At 41.0% G+C, this 23,734-nt stretch overlaps 1 protein-coding gene across 2 annotated transcripts in view; it reads right to left on the bottom strand.

The window, feature by feature from the left end:
* lrrtm4l1 (leucine rich repeat transmembrane neuronal 4 like 1) overlaps positions 1 to 18,693 on the bottom strand; it is a 46,652-nt gene extending 27,959 nt beyond the window's left edge. The window contains exons 1-2 of one of the 2 annotated variants that reach the window (XR_013079222.1): positions 18,191 to 18,693; positions 448 to 2,144 (exon numbers count right to left, since the gene is read on the bottom strand). Coding sequence is in view for 1 of the 2 variants with exons in the window: in XM_076758292.1 (XP_076614407.1) it covers positions 514 to 2,144; positions 18,191 to 18,194 (1,635 nt within the window). In the remaining variant the exon portion in view is untranslated. The remainder of the gene's footprint in view (positions 1 to 447; positions 2,145 to 18,190) is intronic. The other variant, XM_076758292.1, reaches the window with a different exon arrangement.
* Positions 18,694 to 23,734: the final 5,041 nt, after the last annotated feature.

The following is a 23,734-nucleotide window of genomic DNA, read 5'->3' as shown; positions in this document are numbered from 1 at the left end:
ACAAATTGCTTAAAACACATATGAGCCATGCCATGTTGATGTGGAGAGGTGTTTGCAAAATAGTTAGACATTGTCCAATTATTCATGGTCCCTTAAAGCAGACACCAATACCATGAAAAACATTTGCAAAATAAAATGTAGACAACAAATAAGAGATAAATATTGTGTTTCAAAACAGTACTTAAAGCCACACACAATAAACCTCAGAGAACACAAACTTCAGTATTGCATTATTGTTATAATGTGGTCCTCTGAGCCCATGTTGTAGATTGCTTCCCCTGGATCAGATTAATTGTTTTCCATTTTCCACTTTAAGGTTTAAGTAAAACCTGAATAATTGGAGACATCTAATATTAGAAGTCAAGCGTGTTATGAACGAAGAGTCAAGGGTGCTTAGCTGTGAATCAGAAGTGTCTTTTTACAGGGCATATTTGATAAAGGATTTACCTCTCTGTTGAGCCTTTGTATTTTGATTTTGAGTTTTTATTTTTAGGCTGATGCGATGGATCATACCTCACACTCCCTGGAGCCAGAAATTGTGCAAGTGCAGGAACCAGTGCCATTGCCTAGCACTTCCAATGCCTCTGGTGTGGCAGCAGGGTTGTAGCTCATGTAATACTCTTGCAGCTGGGAGCTCAGGTTCTGCTCTGGCTCTGGACTCTTTTTGCGACGCTTCCTTCCCACCATGGATCGCTGCTGCAGCAACCTGGTTGCACCTGGATAGCGCCGCCACAGCACATAGATAATTGTTAAGAGTAGGGACATGCTGAAGAAGAGTGCCACGCTGCCCACCACCACTTTGTGCAGAGTCATGTGCTCCATATCTGGGGGTGGTGTAAGAGTGGGTCGAGTGCGAGCAACTGAGTCTCTTGGGTCCTTGCTCATATGCCCTGGGAAGGTAGGATGAGGAATAGGTCGAGGTCTAAATGGTGGGGGAGGACCAAAGGTGCCGGTTGGTGGCATAGGTGGAGAGCCACTAGTAGGGGCATAGGTTGGTTCAGCAGTGGCTTCAGAAATTAGTTCAGACATTGGTGAGGGTGTTTCAGTCAGAAAGTAATCAGTTTCCTCACAAATACCATGATTCCTTGTGGCTTCCATAATTTTTTCTCCCTGGAGATACTTTGGGCTGCTGCATATCATCGTGGTGTCTTTACTTCCCCGAAAATTCCTCAACCAAGCCACAAGTGGGCATATGCCGGTTCCACAATCCCACATGTTCCCAGCAAGGCTGATGGAGGTCAGTGAGATCCATGCTGACACTGCCTCCTGAGACACATTGGACAGTTTGTTGGATTCCAGGTTGAGGACTTGAAGGTTGGGCAAGCAGTGAAACACGGCTGGGTCCAGGGTCTGGATTTCATTTCCAGACAGATCAAGTTTCTGCAGTGTATACCAAGTCCATGGAAGGCCCTGATTGACCACCCTGATGCGGTTCCACTGCAGATAGAGTGATCTCAGGTTGGCTAAGCGTGGAAACAGAAAAAAGTTGATTCGTGAGAACTGGTTGTGCTCCAGATGCAACTCCATCAGCTTCTGTAGCCCCAAAAAGGTGGTGCGTGTAAGAGCCTTGATTCGATTGTAGCCCAAATCCAGAAACTCCAAACTTCGGCATTCCAGGAATGCTCGAATTGGGATGTTGGACAGACCATTTGAGCGTAGGTGAAGGTTTTGTAGTTTTCGTAAGCCATGGAATTGACCTGGCTGCAGGATTTCCAATTTGTTGTAGGACAGGTCCAGACTGCGAAGATTGGGAATTCCATGGAATGTTGAATTGTGCAGGGATGTGATCTTGTTGGAGCTTAGTATTAGCTCTTTAAGCCTGCGGACCCCCTGGAATGCTCGACTGTCAACAGCTGAAATCTGATTGTGGTCCAAGTATATCCAGAGAAGTTGGCTGAGGTGAGCAAATTGATACGGTAGGAGGGTGTGCAGTTCATTGTAGCGCAGAGAGAGGCCTTGGCAGCCTACTGAGACATTTTCTGGGACATCCAAGAAGCCAGAAGAATCACAATGGACAGTTTTCCCCTCACATCGGCAGCTGTTAGGGCAGGTGCGCTCACCAAAGCTGAGCAACAGGGGAGCCCGCAAGAGGAGGAGGAGAGGAAAGAGGAGGTGTGTCAGTCGTCCATCACACAGCAATGAACCTATAAGAGAATATGAAACAGAGAAACACAGAGAAAAGAGGAATTTAAAGACTGTAAAGATCAAGTCATATGTTTAGATGTTTGCAAATATGCTGAGGACAAATCAAAAATGCTACATCTTCTTTCAAGCAAGAGGGATTTGTAACTTTTCCAAGAGAAAACCATGTGAGAAGTAATTTAAAGTTCTTTGTTAAATAATGCCAGAGGAGCTTGATCATATAAATGGAAAAACTAGACAAAAAACTCAGGTGAGTTAAAGACAAGAATGATCTTCAGAAGAAGATCATGGAAGCTGACTGCAAAAACTTATGCAAAAGCAAATGGAAGCTTAATAATTGTTTTCTTTCATCCTTCAATACTGGTACTCATTTTTAAAGCAACTATTGCACGAATCACATTCAACACTTTGCATACCATCCTTTTTAGTTTTCTTATAATCAAGGGTCATGATGCTGGTTTCTGCAAAAGTGAACTTTGAGATTTTACTTTTCTCAAACATATTAATGTTCTGAGCGTAAACTTATCAAGGATGATGGACATCTGGACAAATATTCTACACATCTGTTCAGGGTTGAGATACTGCCAAACTCAGCTTAATCGTGAATCAACCAAAAACTTGGAACCTCTATTGAGTAAGTCTATTAATATAATTCAGTGTAAATGCAGTGACTGACTCAGTAAAGGTCTTGCAATTGCAGGACAATAGAACTGGACAACGATGTTCTTGACTGTCCAAGTCAGTCACCTGATGGAGGCACTTTCAAATTGAAGCTGACAGTTGGCCCTTTAACCCTATAGCCTTGTTTGATTTCTGATTCTCCATCCTGCAGTGCCAACACGTTAAATGATGTGTCACTGTTCTAATCCATTTTGACTGCACTATATGTCAAGGGACACATCCTTGACCCAAGGCTCTTATCTAGTCGCACTCGAAGTAATGCTCAGGCTTAGAATGTTCATATCTCAGGACAATGCTGCTTTCAAAGACTTTTACCTCCCCAAGGCACCTGTCTGTTCCCCGCTTTTTCGAGCAACTGCTCTGCTGTTAACCACTTCAGATTTGACAATTAACAATGAGGACCTAGTCTACAAAGGCATAAATGGAGGAAGGGTGTTAATTTTGTTTGGACAGGCTGAGACGGCAGTGTTTCTGAGTAGGAAGTGGGTGAAAGCAGGGATGACAAGCAGCATTGTGGAGATGTGTAAAGTAGCTGGGCCAGGGACTTTTTTTTTTTTAATATATTATACAGAGTTTCAAGGTCTAGTGGTTTTTAATAATAAATGTTTCCACAGGTATGGAGTTTATTATTGAGTATTGGACGAACTATCATTTGTTGAATTGCTAAGATTCAAATTTGTGTGTGTGTGTGTTTCTGAGACAGCGAGAGAGAGAGAGAGAGAGAGAGAGAAATTATTAAGTATAAAGTCTTCTGTTTAGTTCATGTTTTTAGTAATTTATAATTATTTTTTGCCCAGTAGATTTGATTTTTTGTTTTTGAAATTGCTATTACTGCAGAAGCATTTAGGCTAACTCTGTACATATATTATACATAAGCAAAGAATGCCTTGTTTCTTCTTTTACACATTGATTTCCAACTTCAGAAAACACATATTGACAGAAAAAAGTCATATTCCTCATGATTACACATTAGCATTAATTCATGCATACTTAAACGGAACTTATGACCACTTGACGTTTGCCACCCACTGATGTGGAAGGAGTTGACTACTTGTGCAACACGTATGTTTGTGCTTACACTTGTGATGACCCTTACTGACACAGTGCATTTGTTAATTCCTAAATGTAGCCACGACTGTGACATTCTCAACCTCAAAACCCTTGTCCTAACTATAACCTAAACCTAATTCTAACCTTAAAACAAATCCCCCCAATCTTTCATAGAACTGTGGACTGAACAAAATATTCTTCTTTTTTGAAAATGTCCTTACACTCAAGGTCTAACATTCAAAATGGTCCTCTCAAAAATGAAAGTAGAAGAGCACACACACACACACAAACACACATAGCCTAAATGTTTCCATTTGTTTTATATATGAAGTCACTGTTTGACTTTGGTCAAGGCTTATGAAAGGACAGCAAGTGAATGACAGGAATATAAAACAGAAATGCATCATTTCACTGGCAGAATGTAAAACTCTGCATATATAAGATTTGGAGAGATATAGTATTGCTTTCCAGAACTGTGTGGAGAGACAGATGTGATTTAAGAGACCAATAATCAATAGTCATGATGGGGAAACTACATGAATCAATAATGCAAGTTGATAAATTTGTTATGTGCATTGCAGTCACTTGACATTCACACTGACAGTTCCCCAGAAAGCTGAACAGTAAATAAAGTGTTTCGTCATGCCTCTTGTAAATGTTCATTACGATCCTTAAAACATAGTTTTAATATATAGCAAAGCTCCAGGAGATGTTTTATGAACACAAAATCATTTGTAATGTCCATGTGCTAACCTGCTGTTGTAAGCTGTAAAAAGAAACCACATTATTTCATATATATCATTATACCACAACTTGGGGAGGGTCACACTGCACTGTGACAATTTCATGCTAATATGGGTAGCAAAAGTCTCACATGACCTGCATTAATCACACACTAATAGTATGTCACTGTAACTCAGTGCAGGCACGCTCATTTGGAGCCATAAAATTGCCAAACAAGACTAAGCACAAAAACAATTGACTTTTACCCTCTGAAAACTATATTTTACTAGAGGCTGAATTTTGTTTTAAAACTCTGTACACTGTATTTAACAGTCCTTGCCAATGAAAATTTATTCCACACTGTAATGAGTTGGGGGTGGAACAGTAATCAAAATTCTGTTAATAATATACAGCATAACTTAGTTTGGGACTAACAGATCACATTTAATGGAATTGCATGGGTAGAAGTTCTATGTGGTATCCCAGTTGTCAGTTCCTTGCGACTGTGCAACATTAGCTAGGGTATGAGCACCAGCAATGGCACAATTTTAATGGATCTGCTCTAATTATAGTTATCATGTGACACCTGAAAAGAGTCCATACTTTAGCCAAGGCTGCATAACCCTCTAAATCTGTTATTTTAATAATACACAATGTCAAGAAATGATTCATGCATTAGCATCAAAAGACAGTGATAGACAGCCATGGGATACATATAGACTTGTTTCTTTAAAGTAAGTGTAATTGGTTAAAATGCTCAAATATGAACACTTTGTCACTCTTACTAGTTCTGAGATTTCCTGCAAACAACAATCAATCAATTTTTGCATTGCACTGTGCTTTATATTTAATGCTTTTATAGAAATGACTATAAATAGTAGAAAAGAAGAAGAGAAAGAATGTAAAATATTGTTGGATTTTCGTGACTATGGCACAATACAAGCAAAAAATAAAGCGGCAGAGGGAAAGAGAGTGTTAATGAGCATCTGAGAAGGAGTGAGGATACACACTCTGTCAAAATGCGTGTTATAAATAAAAATCCTCCAAGCAATAGATGCACTGCCACTTCCATCACCTCCATTAGGTACCCTGTGAAGTGGGCAAGTGTCCACGTGACTATACACAGTCATCAGTTTTACCAAAATGATAATCCCATTGGAGTATTTAAGTGTCTGTTGTGAGCCCCTTAGGGTAACCTCACTAAGTCGAACCACTGAAGCTACATTTGGGATCTTTCGTGCTTGTGCCCCTAATAAAAAAACGTAAAAGTGGATTCATACATATTTTAAATCGTAGAAAACTGCAGGCTGTACGATGTCATAGAAAACCACAAAATTCAGCCACTGGCTCATTGACGCCTCCACATGACAGCATCTTTAATTAGCACATACTGGTTCAGCATGGATTTCTGTGGAGAGACAAGAGTAATAAAAACCCACTGGACATGTGTACACCGGGCTCCCATAGGAGGCTTTACAGAGCAGGACGAAGAGACTTTTGATTAATGATTATCCAGTCATTAAATGTGGTATTCTGCAGTGGCATCACACAGATTTTCCTCTTTTTTTCATACATTAGGTGAGGTAAACACCATGTGGCTATTAGGGCTCTACGGGTCTTGCTAACATCGCGCGTGCCATCTCCGCCAAAGACAGTCAGGGAAACAAGGACTCTCCCTTAACAATGTGTACGGGGGCGGGCTGTTGGGGCCTCCTACAGCTTTCCAAATAACAGGATTTTTACACGAATCTTTTCAAAACACTTTTTCTCTGGGTCTGACTGAAAGTAAACACAAAAAGCAGCTGCCTGGAGCAGCTATTATGACTAACTGCATAGGGATCTACATCCAGGTCAACTAGTACACCGTTTGTTTACACGTGCGAGGCTGTGGGTAGCTTTCCATTGCGCATGTGTTCGTGAGCAGCAGTAACTAACAAGTGCCTGCGAGTTTCTTGCAATAATTAACTGACAAGATGCACACTGTGCAGTTTTCATCTACTATCACTACCCCTGGATGATGGAGACTCCAGTTGTGGCTAATTGCTCAGCAAGTTGCCCGAAACACTACTCCGAGACACCACATTCTTATTTTTGTAATCTCTTTTTCTAGAAAGCCACCACCATATGCTTTGATTGAGCTGGCCTTGAGATTGACGACAGTGTTTTTAAGCGATGCATTTGTTGCGGTTACACAGTTGGAATCCCTCGCATTCATGGACACATCTGCTTTCCAACTCTGGCATCAACAGGTCCCACTCTCTGCAGCGAACGTTTTCCTCCTCAATCGGCTGTGGAGAGCAGTGAGTGCAGGAGCACCGCCAGTTTCATTACAGTCCTGTTGCCCTTCTGCGTCTGCCTTCATTCTTCATGTCTCCTCTTCCATTCGACTTAGCGCCTTGTCTGTGTACTCCGAACAAATATGATCAAGCATTAAAACGAAAGTTGGCCTCACACATATGAACAGATGAAATCCCGCAGTTGAAAATGCAGGGTGGTAAGGTGATTTGTGTCAAAAGCATTAGTTATTTGGAAAGCTGTATGAGCCTTATACAACTTGTTTTGATCGAAGTTGCTGCAGATGAGTCCTCGTTTCTCTGAATCTCTGCAATGGAGGTGGCAAGTGCAAAGTTATTTCCAACACAATAGCTGCATTCACGGGAAATGCACCAGGTTGAAATTAACTGGAATTATCCTTTCAGACCTCACTTGTAAGGTCACTCTTGATTCTTGGCAGTCGCACACCAACAACACTTCACAGACAAAGCGGAGTGAAATAAAGCTTTTTGATAGACCGGGAAGAAATAAAAACACATGCAGAGAGATGCCTGTTTGCATACACATGCCTACCTTAACGCTACAGGTATGACTGACATTCTAATTTAGAAAGCTGAAATGTTAGAAAGGAAAAATGCGATGGATTTAAATCATCATCAATGAAAAAAGCTAAATTATACAGAATCTGTATCTGTCACTGTGGGCAGAAGACACGAAGTTAGAGCCTTAAAAATAAATGAAATGCCCCAGCCAGTGCTATCTGTTCCCTCTCAGAAGAGATTTGATCTCATGTGGTAAGCTGCACACATCTGTTTACCTGGCTCTCTCTTAGTAGAGCATGACCAATCAGCGCCAGAGGGTTTCCGAGATTTCATATCTCGTAGCAGTTATATCTTGGAGATTTGAACAACTTGTACTACAACAATGCAGAAGTAATTATCCTGTTTCTAACAACTTTCAGGTCTCAAGTCCACTTTTTTTTTCAGTTTGAATGTCAGTGGAAGGGGTTTGCGTTGCAGGTTGCGACCCTTATAATAGTGTTGCATGCGTCGATTTATTTTTATCATAGAGCTTCAGCGGATTGAGCCCACAGTGTCTTTATTTTTTTCTGCAGAGAATCCACCTGCAACACTCAGCCAACAAAGGTTTGTTGCCATCTTCAAAAAACCGTATCCCTGGTTAACCCTCGGCTAAATACGAGTGTAGAATTTTGATGCCTTGATTTAGTTAAAACTATGAAATCAAACCTAGATTTAATCATATTAAAAGAGTGCTGCACCAATTTAGCATTGTACTCTTGTAACACTGTCTCATGATGGACAGTTGGTATAGAAAGTATCGCAATCAATGCAGCAGAAGCAGAGATATCAGCTCTTTTATTCCACACATTCTTCTCCCATCACTTGAGGCAGTTTATCAGATTTCACGCATTTCCCTCTGGAGCCACAAAAGGATTTATACAACTTTTTCACGTCTGTTCCACAAGACCTGTGAGCAGACTTTGAAGTATAAAATCGCTGCAGATCCACTCTAACTTTTATTTGGTTTAGGATTTATTAATAAAAAAAAATTTGCAACAGTAAAACCTTGATTTTAAGCTGATTTAATTCTTATTTTTGTTGGTAAAACCCAGTGTACTGCATTCCAGCCAGTGGATCAGTGCATTAAGGGAAGGACAAGATGGGTAGCTGTGCCTCACAGCAAACTGGAGCACATTGCTTTTTCTTTTATTGTGTGCAACGAATAATGCTTCAACGCAATTTACGTCTGATAAAGACGCAATTGCAGCCAATAAATATCAATTAAAAAACAGGCTCTGTGCTCCAGTGTCCCTCTGGGCTCAACTACTGGCTGTGTGGGAGTAGTTTGCTGAAGTTAGACTCCAATGTTCACGCTGAATGTCAACTAAAATGGGCTTGCAAATGCACGAAACAGCAAAAGTTAAATCATGTAATTTCTTAAAATATATCTTTCCCCCAATTACCTCACCTACGGTCACGGATGGCACCCTTTGTGAAATCCCATGAAAGTGAGACAGCTTCTCCCCCTGAGAACAGAGCGGATTCTGGCAGACCCAACAGAGTCAGCTGTCGTCTTCTTTGGCTGTGTGACAAGTTGATATTTCATTTGAATGCACATTGCTCTGAGCACTGATGCAAAGGCTATTACCCAGAGTGCCCAAAGTGAGTTGGCCAAGAGTGCTAAGGCCGCACGCTGGGCCACTTCAAAGAAATGAAAAGTGCGTAAGAAAACAAAATATATCTAGTATTTCGTATTAAATGGTCCACGATACTATAGGCTATAGACATCAAAAGGAAGCGTTCCTTTGTCGCAGCTTTTCAAGGTTATAGACTGTCAGAAATGTATGAGCATTTTAGATATGGATTTATTGTACAAACGCTAAATTTTCTACCTTTATCTTTACTTGAGACATATGTACTATATTATACAATACTTCTCAACATATGCATGGTGCATTCTGTGGGAAAGACTAGGAGGCAGTATTATATATAATAATATGTCTTCTTACAGACCTTAACGCTTCAGATGCGGACTTGTTATTTTCTCCAACCGCACCTTCTGCCTTCTTTTCCCTCCCCGACTGTCTTCCTCTCTGACACAGGAGCCAAGTGTTTTTAAAACGTGTGATGTGTGATCGAGCTTAGGCAAGCAAAATTCTAAGGCACTACAGCATGTGTGATATATTACATTATTGAGTGTTTTCGCTCAGATTTAAGGCACGGAAAATTGAAAATACTTTCAGGGTATGTGACATATTACCCATCATGCTACAGTGATTAATTGGACATAGTGGCATTACAATATTTAAATTAAGTACCTTTTGCACACTTAAAACCCATTATTTTACCCCCAGTAATTAGAAAATTGGAGTCAGCTGTAATTTCAACTCACAGCAAACGCATGAAGCAGTATAAAACAGCTGATTTATGATAAAAGCTTATTTTACTGCTACTGGAGCTGCGCACACATGCAGAGATAGGAGGAGCAGCCTGTATGAAATACACACAATATGGTACAGTGGCAACAAGATATAGGGAAAAATAGAGCATGGCTAGTTAATATCATGCCAGTAATGGAAAAATGCAGTTTAAATGGGGCAACATCTATTTAGAACTTAAATGAAATGAGCACTCTGTTTTGTTAGCTCAGTTAGTGTGCCTGGATTTGTGAGGGATGCAGTAGCCTAACGGAGGTCTAGTGAGTCCATGACCTACTCAAGCATAACAGTGAAACAGGGGAATGAAGACAGACAGATTGCTCTAGCTTTGCCTGCTGGCCGCTTTATAGGAAAAAGAGAAAGTCCTGACTTATTACCACTTAAAGACCTAATGCCATGATTAGGTGTATTGATTCCCTAAGTCTAAGCATTAGCATTCCAGATCAATGAGATTAGTAACATACGATATATAGAATTCTTATTTATCCACAAGAGAAACGGCCTGTAATGTACATGAACCCTTCACTGTGAGTGCAGCGCAGCCTTGCTGGTCACCATGTTTATTGATTGACGTGTTTATCATTCTCATTTATACAATGGCCACTGGGAATTCTTAATTCTGAGTTGACAGGTGTGGACTAACTTTCAGTAACCACACAGTACAACTGGACGCTGAAGATGACTGTGTTTGTTTGTAGTTCTGAATGAATGCCTCTGTTAAACTGGAGGTAAAGATGGCAACACTGACTGCAGTGCATGCACACTAATTTGCCGCTGCTATTCCAGAGTTGATTCAGGTCATGCACACGGCAATTATGTCCATTTGGATATTTACAGCCCATTTTGAATATCCATCTAATTTGGAGGTTTTACCACAGTTTGCCACACATGTTCTCTTCCCTGTTTACGGTCAGCTTTGTGCACGATAAGCAAGCCAATGAGCCAACAGTTTGCAAGGCTTGGGTAGAGATGCATGCACAGAAGAAAAGCCGACCATTCTCATCAGATGGAGAGAGACATGACTACTTTTAATCATTCTGAAAGACCTTCATGTCAGCTTGTCCTTGGGTATGCACGAATGTTGCAATGCTGACCTTTTCAAGGTGATTGGAAAAATGAAAGAGGGAGGCTGTGTGTGTTCATGAGGGCGTTGCTGCATGTAAACAGGAATATCAGTGGAATATTCATTGTCATTAGACACGTAAACAGCTTCGAAGGAATATTGTCTTTTTTGGAATAAAGGCCAACAACTGGAATATTTTGTGCATGTAAACGCACTCACTGAGGATAATGTTATTTGTGTATCTAATAAAATACAATCGATAAAATAGCTACTCCGTGAAAACCACACAGATTTCATTTCAAAGTGTTTTATATTTGCATGAATCTTGACGTCCCGCAGTGAAGCGAGCCTGTGGGTCTGACTGGACAGCTGCAGTGGAAAGAGGAGCGCGCAACCAAAAGAAAATAAAGACATTTGGAAAAGTCGCAGGTTAGGGTGCAACAGGGAAAGAGCGGAAGCTAACTTCACTGAATGTGTGAGTGAGACGTGGAGGGAGGGAGAGAGAACTGCAGCCAGTGTGTGTGAGAAGGAGAGTGCTAATGTCTTCTCAGTTGGGGAGATTTAATAATATGGTATTTCTGTATTCTTACAGTCTGAATATGTTCAAGAGCTTAAAGCAATCAGTGACATTTCTTTCTCTCCTCATTTTGAAATTTGTCACAACTTCCAACCTCCCGGCCCAGCTTTGAGAAACACATTCCTTCCCATTTAGCTACTTGTCCGACAATGCAAGCAGCTGGGATTCTGCACGAGAGGAACTATATTTCATTGTCCTTAAAACAGAAAAGTGAGATTAAAAATTGGTTGTGATGTTGAAATGTAAGTAAATGAATTACAGGTATTTTTCATTTGAGTACACATGGCATTTTGTTGGCATGTGGACATGGCATAGAGACGATAATACCTTCCAAGTTGTACATTCCATGATTGTAATGGCGTCATCCATGCATAATGGTATTATCTCCTACATAATTTAGCATTTTGACTGTAAATTCAGCCTAGTTTTCTCAGTAAAGAGGGTTTCTGACTACATGTAAAGTTCAACAACTGGCTCATATTATTTTCTTCTTTATTATTATTTTTTAATTCATCTATTAATTGTTCACTCTCTAAAATGTCAGAAGATAATGATTACCCAGAACTTAAAGTGATGTTAAAATTGCTTGTTTTGGATTTAAGATATTCAATTTACAATGAGAGAGAAAAGCAGCAAATCATCACATCTGAGACTGGAAGCAGCTGTTCCGCATTGAAATGTAATAGATAATAAATAGTGTTTTTTTTTTAATCAAAATTATCTATTATTTTTCTTTTGAGTTGTTGGTCAACTAATTGTTTTGACATTTAGACTAACTGATGTCTCACAGGCTTTGAAGCTGCTCATCAAATCCAAACGACAAATGAATGAACTTCTTTACAAACAGTTGTCTCATAGAAATCACAGCCTGTTACAGCTTATTTGTAGAAATCACTTAAGTCTACTCGCCCAAGGTGTAAAACATAATTTGCAAGCAGGGAACCTTTTAAAAAGGCTAATTGGTTATTTAAATGTCAACATTTCTGCACCAGCAGGTTTTGTGTGGCCGTGAAAGCTGCCCGCTGCAGAAAAAGGAAGCCTTAATGAGACAAGTTGGATGGAAGTCCACTTGGAAAAGTGACTTTTTTGAGGCGCTTCAGCCAGACCATTCTGGTCTGGTGCCTACGGCTCCTCTCAGCCGCAGCGCTGCCTGATATTTCAGGGACTTTGAGCCTTATGAATGTCCAGTAATCGTACATCTGTTCAGGCATGTTTGTGTAAAAAAAAAAAAAAAAAAAAAAGCATCGCTTTTTTTTAAATTGACAAACATAAAAACAACATATGCACTTTTTGAAAACTGAGAATGAAAGCTGCGAATGGATGGTACTTAGGAGATGTGAGAGCAAAACTGGAGTCTGCACTGCTGCTTTATATTTCCATTAAAACTTCAACTATCTATTGCTGCAGCGTTTTGATCCGACAGGATGTCCGTGCCTGATGAAGATTTATGAATGAAAGAAAAGCTGCAGCAATAGATAATTAAAGTTAAACAGCGTACAGATAGTATTTGCTCCTTATCTCTCTTAGACACCGGCAGTAGCTTAATTCCTTGTCTTAAAGATATACAAAACCTAAGTGATATCTTTCCCTAAATATGATTAAAGCCCAATGGAAAAAAAATTGATATTTAAGAATTATCTTTATATTTAAGATTCAGACATTAAAGAAGTCTGATTAGGACGAGGTATGACTTGTATGAGTTCACTTCTTTCATTTTCAATAATCAGCTTATACAGGAGCATTTTCCTTTATAAGAAAATGTAGAGCAGTACAGCAATGAACCTCATGAGGCCGTTAGTTTGCGTCTCTAATAGTTGCATCCAGTAAATCAGCCATATCACTAAAAGTCTTCAACCTTGACACCCACAGCGCTTCACATTCAGACTCAACCTGTCAAAGAGTGACAGCCGAAACTCTCCACAGGCCCAGAGGATCAGACATATCAGGAAGTTGACTGATGCTGGCGTTCCCTGTACACACACACAAGTTATTGGTTTCGAAGTCTGTGCAGAGCGGCTGAGAGCTGCATTGATCGATATGAGTGCTGATGTCAAAAGATCAGCACAAACCGAGACGTTTAAGCTGGCCACTGTGAGACGAGCCCGTTGTAAAGGCTGAGGGGTTGACATCACAGATGATGAGAGCGTGTGTGGTATGCTGGTAATGTGCAATGGTGAGAAGGGAACCCACTGAGGAGCGTGAAAGGCAATATTTATTTTTAATCATAATTCATCACTTTATGCCAGTGATCAGCCAATCCCAATGTGAATCAAAGTCAGTTCATTAATTCTGTAGTATATTCAGTATCTCATTTTCCTTACTGTGTAGCTGCTGGAAGGGATGTGGAAGACGACATGACAATGGGAGGAAATAAAAGACCTCTTTTTCTTTCTGACACAAATCCTTCAAAATAAAAGCACCATCTGCACAAATGGTCACTGAATAAAAAACATACATTTGGCACAAAAACTGCATAGATTGTATGTCTAAATACACCACCTGATCTAAACCTCACTCAGACAATCATAGATGCATGCCAAAAATATTACCAATGTCATTATTTTGTTTTCCTGTTTCCCAAATGTCCAAGTGACCTGGAAGAGAATTAACCTTTGTGTTTAAATTTGTGTGCAAGAATGAAAAAATATGTCTTTTTTTTCCCCCTCTGCTATCTATATTTCTCTCCATGCCCCCTCTGGGACTTCATGCTTCACACAAAGAGGCTGTCCTCATCAGAAAAATGAAAGCAATGTTCATTTGTTTAAAGGCCCTGAAGACCTAATTTCATTATGAGCTATGAGCTGCTACGTGAACTCACATTTGTTCTGCTAAAGTTAGAACAGTGTCGGTTATTTAACATAAGACATTTCTATGGTTGTCTTTTTCCCTGAGCTCGCTCACTGGTTTTTGAAGTGGGTGGGACTGCTGGAAAAAAGGAGAGGTCACGTACTTACATGCACCAATCACAATTTAACAATGCTTCGTGACAGTTGTGAGGTAGTTTGCTTATGTTGCCAGGCCCCTGTCAATCAAATCAACTCAAACCACACCCACAGAGTCCTGACAAAGCACATCAGCTGAGTTTTTGAGTGTCAAACTAAATGAATAATTAGGTTTAGGTTTGTATTAATCAAGTTTTCAGAGCCTTTGGATGCTAAAAAATACCCATGTTTCTGTTTTTTTGACAAGCCACCTCTTGTGGTCGTGTGAATACTGGCTGATGTCACTGAGTTGTAGTGGCAGAAGTCTACAGTTAACACTTCATCTTCTACCAACAGTTGGTGTTAACCATGACACAGATCCTTCCTCCACCTTGACCAAGCAGTTTGTAGTTGCCTCACTTTAAACAAACCTTAACTGCGGTGCTGGCAGCACTGTCATATACTGTGCACTGACAAATGATCTATTTTGTTATTTAAGCAGAAATTAGAAAAAAGTGGACATCATCAAACGTATAAAACCATGACAACCAAAAGTAGGTTGTAGTGTGATTCAGTGATATACAAAATACACAACGTTGTGTTGCAGAGTCTTTTGTTTTTTTTGTTTTTTTTCCCGGTGCTAGCTCAGCTCCCAGTGCTTCCTGCCAGACTCTGTTCTCAGTTTTGTGTCTCTGCCCATATTTCACTTTGTGAGTTCAGTGTGCAGGACACATTGTTTGGGGAAGTCTTTCACAGTTATTTCAGAATTTCAAGGAAAATACAAAATGAAAAAGAAGAGAAAAACAAACTTGGAAGGAGCGTTGCCGTTCCATTCGAGATCGTCTGGCGCTCCAAACTCAAATGAATGACCTAAAGGTACAGTGAGGGAGTTCTTGCCCATGTGATGTGCTGTGTTATGACGGCTTGATGGCGTGTGGGGGTAGTGGTGAAGTGAATATTACTAAACTGCTGCAAAAAGTGCCTGATGGGGACTTTCAGCCAGGCTCAGAATGAGAAGCAGGCGTCACACTGACAGAATAATCCTTATTGATGGGTTTAGGTATTTTAAAAAGGAAGCTACAGTTGCAGCTATTTAGATTGTTCAAGGCTAGTTAATTATTCTTCTTTCATTTTCATGCTTTTTCTAAAGAAAAAAAAAGGAGGATTTTTCTTCATGACCATGGCTCTGGAAGAAGCATAGTATAACCAACCATCTTACAGCACCATTTTAACTTTCAGACAAAGGTACTTATTTGATTTAATTTATAGTTGGCAGTTTGACTATGATTAGGAATTTATAGACTTGAGAAACTATCCAAATCTATTGTGTAAGATTGCATAATGGTCTCACAGCTGCCGGGAACATTAGTGGTTTTGTGCCAATGGCAAACCTGTGAATAACACTAAATCTTGTAATTATCCGCACTATTTTGAGCTTGAAGAAGTGAAATGGAAAAACTGTGTCCTCAGGTTACTTTTTTGTTCAAAGACATTCAGCTTAGGTTTTCTAGAAATTTGCCCCATGCACCAATTACCATCTGCTCTTGGAAACCGGTGGATTATTGAATAAATTGAAGGTTATTTGAGTGTAATTGCCATGTTGCCCTTGCCTAAGCAGTTCTACTACAGCGGCCGAGTGTGTTCAGTCATACCTGAGATTACCGGGTCCCTGTGTTGTTGCCAGTGACTCCTGCATTACTTTCCCCTGCCCTTACTTTCTGTCAGCTGGAAATGTAGCTTCACTGTGTCGTTAGCACAGTTCTGTTGTTGTGGGAGAAAGGGCTGAATATGAATTTCACAGCTTAGTCCACAAATAGTTCAAATTGATCAGTGTTGGGCTTGTTAAGGGTGATCCATCTTACGTGTTATTCATCAAATAACAACAACAAACAAAAACACAACATTGATACCAATTTTGAATTGATTAGTCGAATTAAGTGAATTTTCAACCAACAGAAAATCATTCTGATGATCACTTCATTTATCAAGCAGAAATGCCAAACATTCAGTTCCAGCTCTTCAAATGTGAGGATTTGCTGCCTTTCTTTGTTTTATATATTTGTGAATTGAACACTTTGGTGTTGTGAATTGTTGGATGAACAAAACAAGCAATTTTAAAGAGTTGGTGATGGGCATTATTCACACTTCAACTGACTGATTAGTCAAGAAGTCCTTTCTTGAAAATCAATATTTACCTAAGCTGCAACTAGTTGCTGCGCTTAACAGTTGTAAACCATTTGTTAGCTGGAGAAATCTTCAGCCCTGGAGGCATTATAAACCTTTCCCATTTAATCTGCCCCTGCATGAGGACAAGAAAGGCGCTGAAGATGAAGATGGATACAGAGCCAGAGCTTAAGTCAGAAGCGTTGATATGCCAACAAATGCAGCCCCTTATTTTGGCCTATAGTAATTTTGATGACATAATTAAAACTGTAATAGTATGTGCTCATTAGTTGCACTAAGCTGCTCATTACTTGGGAAAATGCCACAATTCTGCACAGATGTGTGGGCAGCATGCATCCCTCCAGCCTGTGTCAGCTTTTCAGTCAATTTGGGAACAAACAATAAGAGAAAAAAAAAAAAAAAAAAACAGCAGCAGCATAAATCCCACAAGTGAGGAGTCAAGACAGACCAAATGAATCACAATGGTGCAGTTTAAAAACAACTCAAACGGCTCTCTCTGCACCTATCAAGCGTCGAAGCGCGCGCTTGCTTGCGTGCGTGCGTGCGTGCGTGCGCGCGTGCCAACGTATGAATAACAGTCCTTCAGTGAGCACTGAGATACTCAAAAACAAAAGTTGCTATGACAGAAAGGACTTGAAACATCGTGAGACTCTCGATTGCAACAGCTCCAGACGGGCTTGAAAGTCAGCACCATTTCAGCGCATATTCAGTGACAATTCTGAACACCCACAGTTCCTTTGAGCCCCACCACCAAAAAAAAAAAAAAAAAAAAAACATATGCAAAAGGAAAGAGTGGAGCGGCGGAACGCAGAGCTCATGAAGAGGAGTGTGGGTTTGTGAGGTTTATGAGGCTGAGCGGTGTGCTTTGGAGCACCCACAGTCAGTAAAATGGAGGAGGTGATAGGCAGTGTGGGATGAGATTGTAGGTGCCCGGAGCTGTCAGGAAAAGAGGGGAGGTAGAAAGAAACCGGGACTGATTCAAAACATGTCAGGGCTTTGAGGGGGAGACAGAGAGGAGGCCACAGAAAACAGACAGCTCACCAAATTTCGTGAAATCAGATTGGGATTCAGTGAATAAACTTGTCGTTGCAGCTCCTGGACGTCGTCTGACTGACAGATAACGGGGCTATGATTGAGCTCCAACTCATTCTGCATTGGCGCCTAGACCCACGTCGACTAATTCAGATTTTGGACTGCATCACTTCCACATCATAAAGGTGAGAAGATTACTGTCTCTCTCCTCCCGTTCAGATTCACAAGCACCGAACACTCCGCCTGCAGTATTTTTTATTTATTTATTTTTATGAATAGGGAAAAGAGAAAAATCTCAGGAAACATGAGTAAAAAACAATAGAAATCAAATAAAAAGAGGCAAAAGTGCTGCTCTGAAGCACTGGAGATGTTAGCTTGCTGCGCAGGAATAAGCCGCGAAAGGCTTGGGGAAAATTTCTGAACATCTACACACTCACAGATGCGCCAGAGGATATCAAGCCATACTTGTACGGACCACAAGTGCGCTCAACTAATAATAGTGGTGATTCGCAGACTCCCGGGGCTCTCTATGCTCTGGCGGCAATCGTTTCAAAATGAGACAGTCCTCCACTCAGGCTACTTACCCATGATGTCTCATCGGTCCGTTCCCCCGTCCTCCGTGGCGCAATCCGCCGCACAGATCACGACTTCCTCCGTGCTTTTCCTTTCCAGTACCTGGAGAGCTCCGGAGATCCGCGCGCTTTTCACGCGAGTGGTGACTCACCTGCCTTCATTCTAAAAACTGTCTCGATTATAAAAAGCTTTTAAAGTTTGCGCCCATGCTCCCTGGCGCAGCGCAACTTTCCAGACCTGTCACAAATAACCGTGCCATCAAGCCCCAAGTTGGAAGTCAAACGCCTGGTTCTACGGGGTTTTTTCACCCGATAGAAACATAGTCTTGGAACAGGTGCCCGCAATAGTAAAACCGTCACACGTCGCAAAAGTTAAAAGGTGGAGAGGCGCCGGAGTGCTCCGCGGGGGTCGGTGCAGTCACCGGCGGAGGCAGGTGTCCTCTGCGCAAACATCCAGCGGAGCGGCAGAGACGCCAGGCAGCGATCACAGCCAGGCGCACGGGCACTGTCAGTGGCTCCCGTGCAGCGCATCGGCGAGCAAGAATCGCGTGTGCGCGCCCGGCTGCGTGGGGAACGTGTCCGCGCGCGTGCAGGCGCGCGCACGCGGGAGAAAGAAACGGAGAGAGAGAGAGAGAGAGAGAGAGAAAGCATTCAATGCAGTGTCGCACAGCTGCGGGTAGATATGATCAAATGTGAGATTTGCGTTTCTTTAGTTAGTTTTTGTTGTTGTAGTTGTTGTTGTTCTTGTTGTTGATCTGCTTTTCCCGTCATCATCAGCACCAACCCAAAGAATGCGGGAGCTGTCTCCGCGTTCACCATGCTTTTTTTCTCTGAGTCCATTATGCAGGTGTTGTGGAGGATATGCTGAGGGCTATACGTGGTCATCATTATAGCATGAGTGGGTAGCCTGATCCCACCTCCTGTTGCATAATTATTGTGATGGGAAGACTAAATGCAAGAGTTTTGTGTTAGAGCAAGGATAATGCTGAGCAGTGTTTACAAGACATGATTTTCTTCTTAATGTAGTGATGCATTTCAAGTGCTCTCTCATTAGGGAGCATGGCATCCTCCAAACCAGAGGGAAAACAGTTGTTTTGAAGCCCTAATGTGCATTTGATTTTTGGATGATTAAAAATAGCTGTAGTTTTTAGTAGATTAATTTTCTTGGCAATGGCAAAAGTCCTCCTGCAATGACATTTCTCTCTAATTTGAACTACTCGGTTGAAGTTATATCCACAGACCATAACACTCTCAAATATTTGATTTAGTCCGACCTTCTTTAATCACTTCGTATTGTGATTAATTCCCGGGCTGGTGTTTAGCCTTCCAATTGGTACTCAGACACAAGAAATGAAAAAAAAAAAGACAATAAATTCTAAGAAATGTGCCCATTATAAGTAATAGCTTCAGCCTGATTTGACTTTCAGTTTAATCTTGTCACACGTATATAGTGACTTGCTGAAACCTTTATGACTGTATAACATTGAAGTAGGAACTTCAAAGTGAGCACGTATGACAATAAGCTCCTTTTCCATTCGGGCTGTTACAGCATACGATATTAGTGCCCATGGATGTGGAATGACATGTTCAGCTATCGCACATCAGCGTGTACGTTCAGGTGTCCACATACTTTTAGTCGTATAGAATATCTTTCATTATCTTTCGTGACATTGTCGTCTACACACCGACAATTTATGCTACTTAACAGGGGGCAGATTGTTTAAAATTCAAACCATCCCTTAAAGAGCCTCATATGTACTCTTGAAAGGAAACACCCTCTTCAGGAAGGTGATTTCTCTAATATTGTCATTTTTTGACCTCAGTCTCTTTTGTTAGTTCTCAAAAGCAGTGCACATGTGTAACAGAAAGCCATATAATGAGAAGGACTGCAAAGACCTTGATACAAACTGAGAAACAGAGATAGAAAGCAGCATGTTTTCCAGCCTAACTAGTTGTTTTACCATGCTGTGGGCAAAGCAGCTGCAGCGTCTGGCTATGTGATAGTGCCGGTTTGACCACACAGTCATCTTTTATGGGTCAGAGCCCCTTTGAATGTCAGATCTATTCAGTTTCTTTGAGCCAGTCACATGCTAACAACAGCACTTTATTTTTGGATGGACTTGACCTAACAAGCTGACCATTTCTGCCAGAAAACATCCTCCAGGTGTGTGCAGGATTCAGCCCATCAGTTCCTTACATACCATACAGTGTTACTGTACGGCATTCAGCTCCTGCAGCATTTTTTTTTTCTTTTTTAAAATTGAATCTGGTTGAATTTAGTGAAGTGTAGCTCACTCAGGAAAGACACTTGAGACAAGGAGTGACAAGAGCCATAAAATGAATTTAACAAGCGCAGGGAGCTGCCCGATGGAGGTTTGACATTGGCCCTGCTGCCTGGAGCCACGGTCACAAGGAGGCGGTGCCGTAAATCAGCAGGGCTATGGAGATCCCTCCCCTCCCCTTCCTCCTCCTCCGCCTTGACCACAGACGGGGCCTTGATGTTGGTGGTGGTGAGGAGGAGGAGGAAGAGGAGGAAGGAGGGTTAAACAGATGTCAGCTAACAAAGGAGGAAGGCCGGCACGACAGAGGGGAACAGTGATAACACGGGGGGAGGACAGGTGACACAGGTGAGACGGCAGAGGCAGGTGAGCGGAGAGTCTATGCGTTTGAACTTGTGCAAAGGGCTTCTTTAATGCAACACATGCAGCCTGTAAAAAAACACAAATATTATATTTTCTCAGTTTTCTTTAGTGGTATGTAGCCATGTGTGTGTGTGCTCCCGCGGAAAAACAGCACCGTTCAAGCGAAAAAGCCCTCCTGCAGTCGTAGCAATACTGATTATTGTCCATTGGGAGCAAAAGAAGATAGTTTCCCTGTTAATTCACAGGTATCGATATATGTATGAGAATAATTAATATAAATAAAATTGGCATCGGTGCAGGAGCTCAAAAATACCTTCAAAGTCCACCCCCTGTAGGTGTGTATGATGAAACCCTCTTCTTGCATATGGCTACAGGTCGGACTCTTTGTGCTCAGCATGATATTGGTTGCGCTCTCAAATTTTCTTTGGAGGTAGTGTAAGATATAAAGAAAAGGGGCTTTCTCTCATGACACTGCAATGCATTGACTTCTTTTAGGATTAAAGTTGGCAAATTTCCTCTCCATTTTTCAATGCACAGTAGTTTTGATGTGATTATGATGAGGATCTGTGGACGGTTCTCTGGCTGAATCAGTTCCGAGTTTAAGCCAGTGGTGAAAACTTTTTGTCATATCTGGGACGACAAAAATCACAAAATCTTGTACTGTGAATAACAAATGTTAAATGTCTCAACTAGGCAGCCATCTTTCTTGATCACATCACCCCTGCTGTTGTGAGCCATTACTGCCTGAAAATGATCATGGGAGTGTCACTCTGAAGAAGACAAGAATGGTAGACGTTTTGATGCACAATTCAGGCTTAAAACTTGTTTTCCACGGATAATTTGTGTTTGTGATTGGTGATATAACGTGCACTTCAGGGTCATGGGAAGAAGAACAAGGAGGACATAAGAAATTAGTTGGGTATTTTTCCAAACAATGTAAAAAATCTAGATTATTTAGTGAGATAACATCAGTTCAGCTCAGCCGCAGCAGAGTTTAATAGAATAATAATTGGAGCTCTGAATCGTCAAACATTAGCTTATTGGTGTCAGTCCCTCACAATCAAAGACCATTTTCCGCTATGTTTTGACGTTCGACAGGGAGAAACCCTTTGTTGAAGAGGCAGGGATAACAGCGTCTCTACCACGAGCTAGCAATACTGCGCAAGCCACCAGAGATGATGCGATCACTGCCATGTCCCCATGTTCATCAACCAGATGACTCTCCTGCCGTTTGACTGAGCACAGCTAGTTCATATCAGTTTCCTGCTGAAACACACAAAGTCAGTAACTGCAGTAGGAAGGAAAGGCAGTGGGGGGGAGCTGCAGTAAAAGAGTAAATGAAAAGTCTTCATTCACTGGACTGAAATGTTCACTTCTTAAGTAAAATGCATACTTGACAATATTTTCTATGCCATGGCACTGCAACTTAACTGTAGCTGTCAAGGTAAATGGGTAATCTAACCGAGCTGCAACTAATGATTATACTTTTACTGATTAATCTTCTGAGTCATTTACAAATTAGTCAATTACATAGTTTATATCTTCATATTCTTTTTTTTTAAATCAACCAATGTCCAAAAACCTAGATATGCACTTTACATTGATACTGAATTGACTAAAACAATTAATTTTTACATTCAAGAAGCCAGAACCAGCAAATGTTTGTTTTACTGACAGCAAAGACTGACACACTAATGGCTTACAGTATGATAAATGCATGATTTAAATTGCTGTTAAATCAATTTTCTCTCAATTGACTATTCAGTGCTTCAGCACTACTCAAACTAAGTAAATGTGACATTTGAAATGCTCAGCATTAATTTTCCTTGACAGAACAATGTCCCCATTATGCCTTACCAAGAGGTCTGGATTATCCAAAGTTAAGACCTTTACACACTGGGGACATTTTTTTGGTTGGTTGGTTGTTTGTTTTTATGCAATTAATTTGCAAGACAATACATTTTTTTTAACCTGTTGACATTAGTACTTTCACACAGAACCCAATTTACAATTTCTTTTGGAACAAGGTTGAATAAAGCCATCGACCACTGTGTGTGAGTGTGTGTGTGTGTGTGTGTGTGTGTGTGTGTGTGTGTGTGTGTGTGTGTGTGTGTGATGTGGATGTGCTGCTCCTCTCACTCTCCAAGCACAAATGGGATGTACCTGGAATCTCTTGTTGAGGAGGAGGACAAGATCATCATCCCTGGATGATGTTGAATCCATCAGTTTTTCTGAAGAATGAGCTGCACAAATCTATTTGAATCCTTATTGAACACATGTTGTGCATTGCTGCTGGTATGCATAGTTTTGATGCAAAATATTTACAGGTCAGTATTTTTCATTCATTGTTTATTCATCATGGCCCCCTTGTGTAGAGGCCTTTCAGGCATCTGATTGGACGAACCCCCCAGCAAGCTGGCCTGAGCTGAAGGTACTGTTTGACTGCAGTAACATGCTTACTTGCAGGGATAGTCTTTCCTTCTCTAAAAACCTTAAATTCTGTTTATTTGGCATTGCATCATATACTCCTACCCGCAGTGCCCCCAGCTGCATATCTGCTATCCACTTTTTTATTACTGCACAGTGCTAAAATGACAGAAGAACCATTAGTTTACGACAAGTGTTGACTACTGGTTTTGAGCAATACTATGAAACCCTAATTGCCTGGCAGCACCTGGTGACAAAAAAAGCTGTGGGAAGTCATTACGACAGACTTCTTATCGGCAAGAAATACTTACAGTATGCAACTCCCGATAAAACCACAACTTGTCATTTTTTTAGTTTGTGTACAGATGAACTTGAGGTGTTGGTAGTGATGTTGAACCTTGGACTGACTAGCTGTTTACCCTGATTACAGTACTTCTGATAGGTCAAGCAAAAGGACTAAGAAAAAAAAAGCACATTTTGCATAATG

This window comes from Chaetodon auriga, chromosome 19 (assembly GCF_051107435.1).
Source record: "Chaetodon auriga isolate fChaAug3 chromosome 19, fChaAug3.hap1, whole genome shotgun sequence".
Classification (NCBI taxonomy): Eukaryota; Metazoa; Chordata; class Actinopteri; order Chaetodontiformes; family Chaetodontidae; genus Chaetodon; species Chaetodon auriga.
This window is presented reverse-complemented; position numbering and strand designations above follow the sequence as displayed.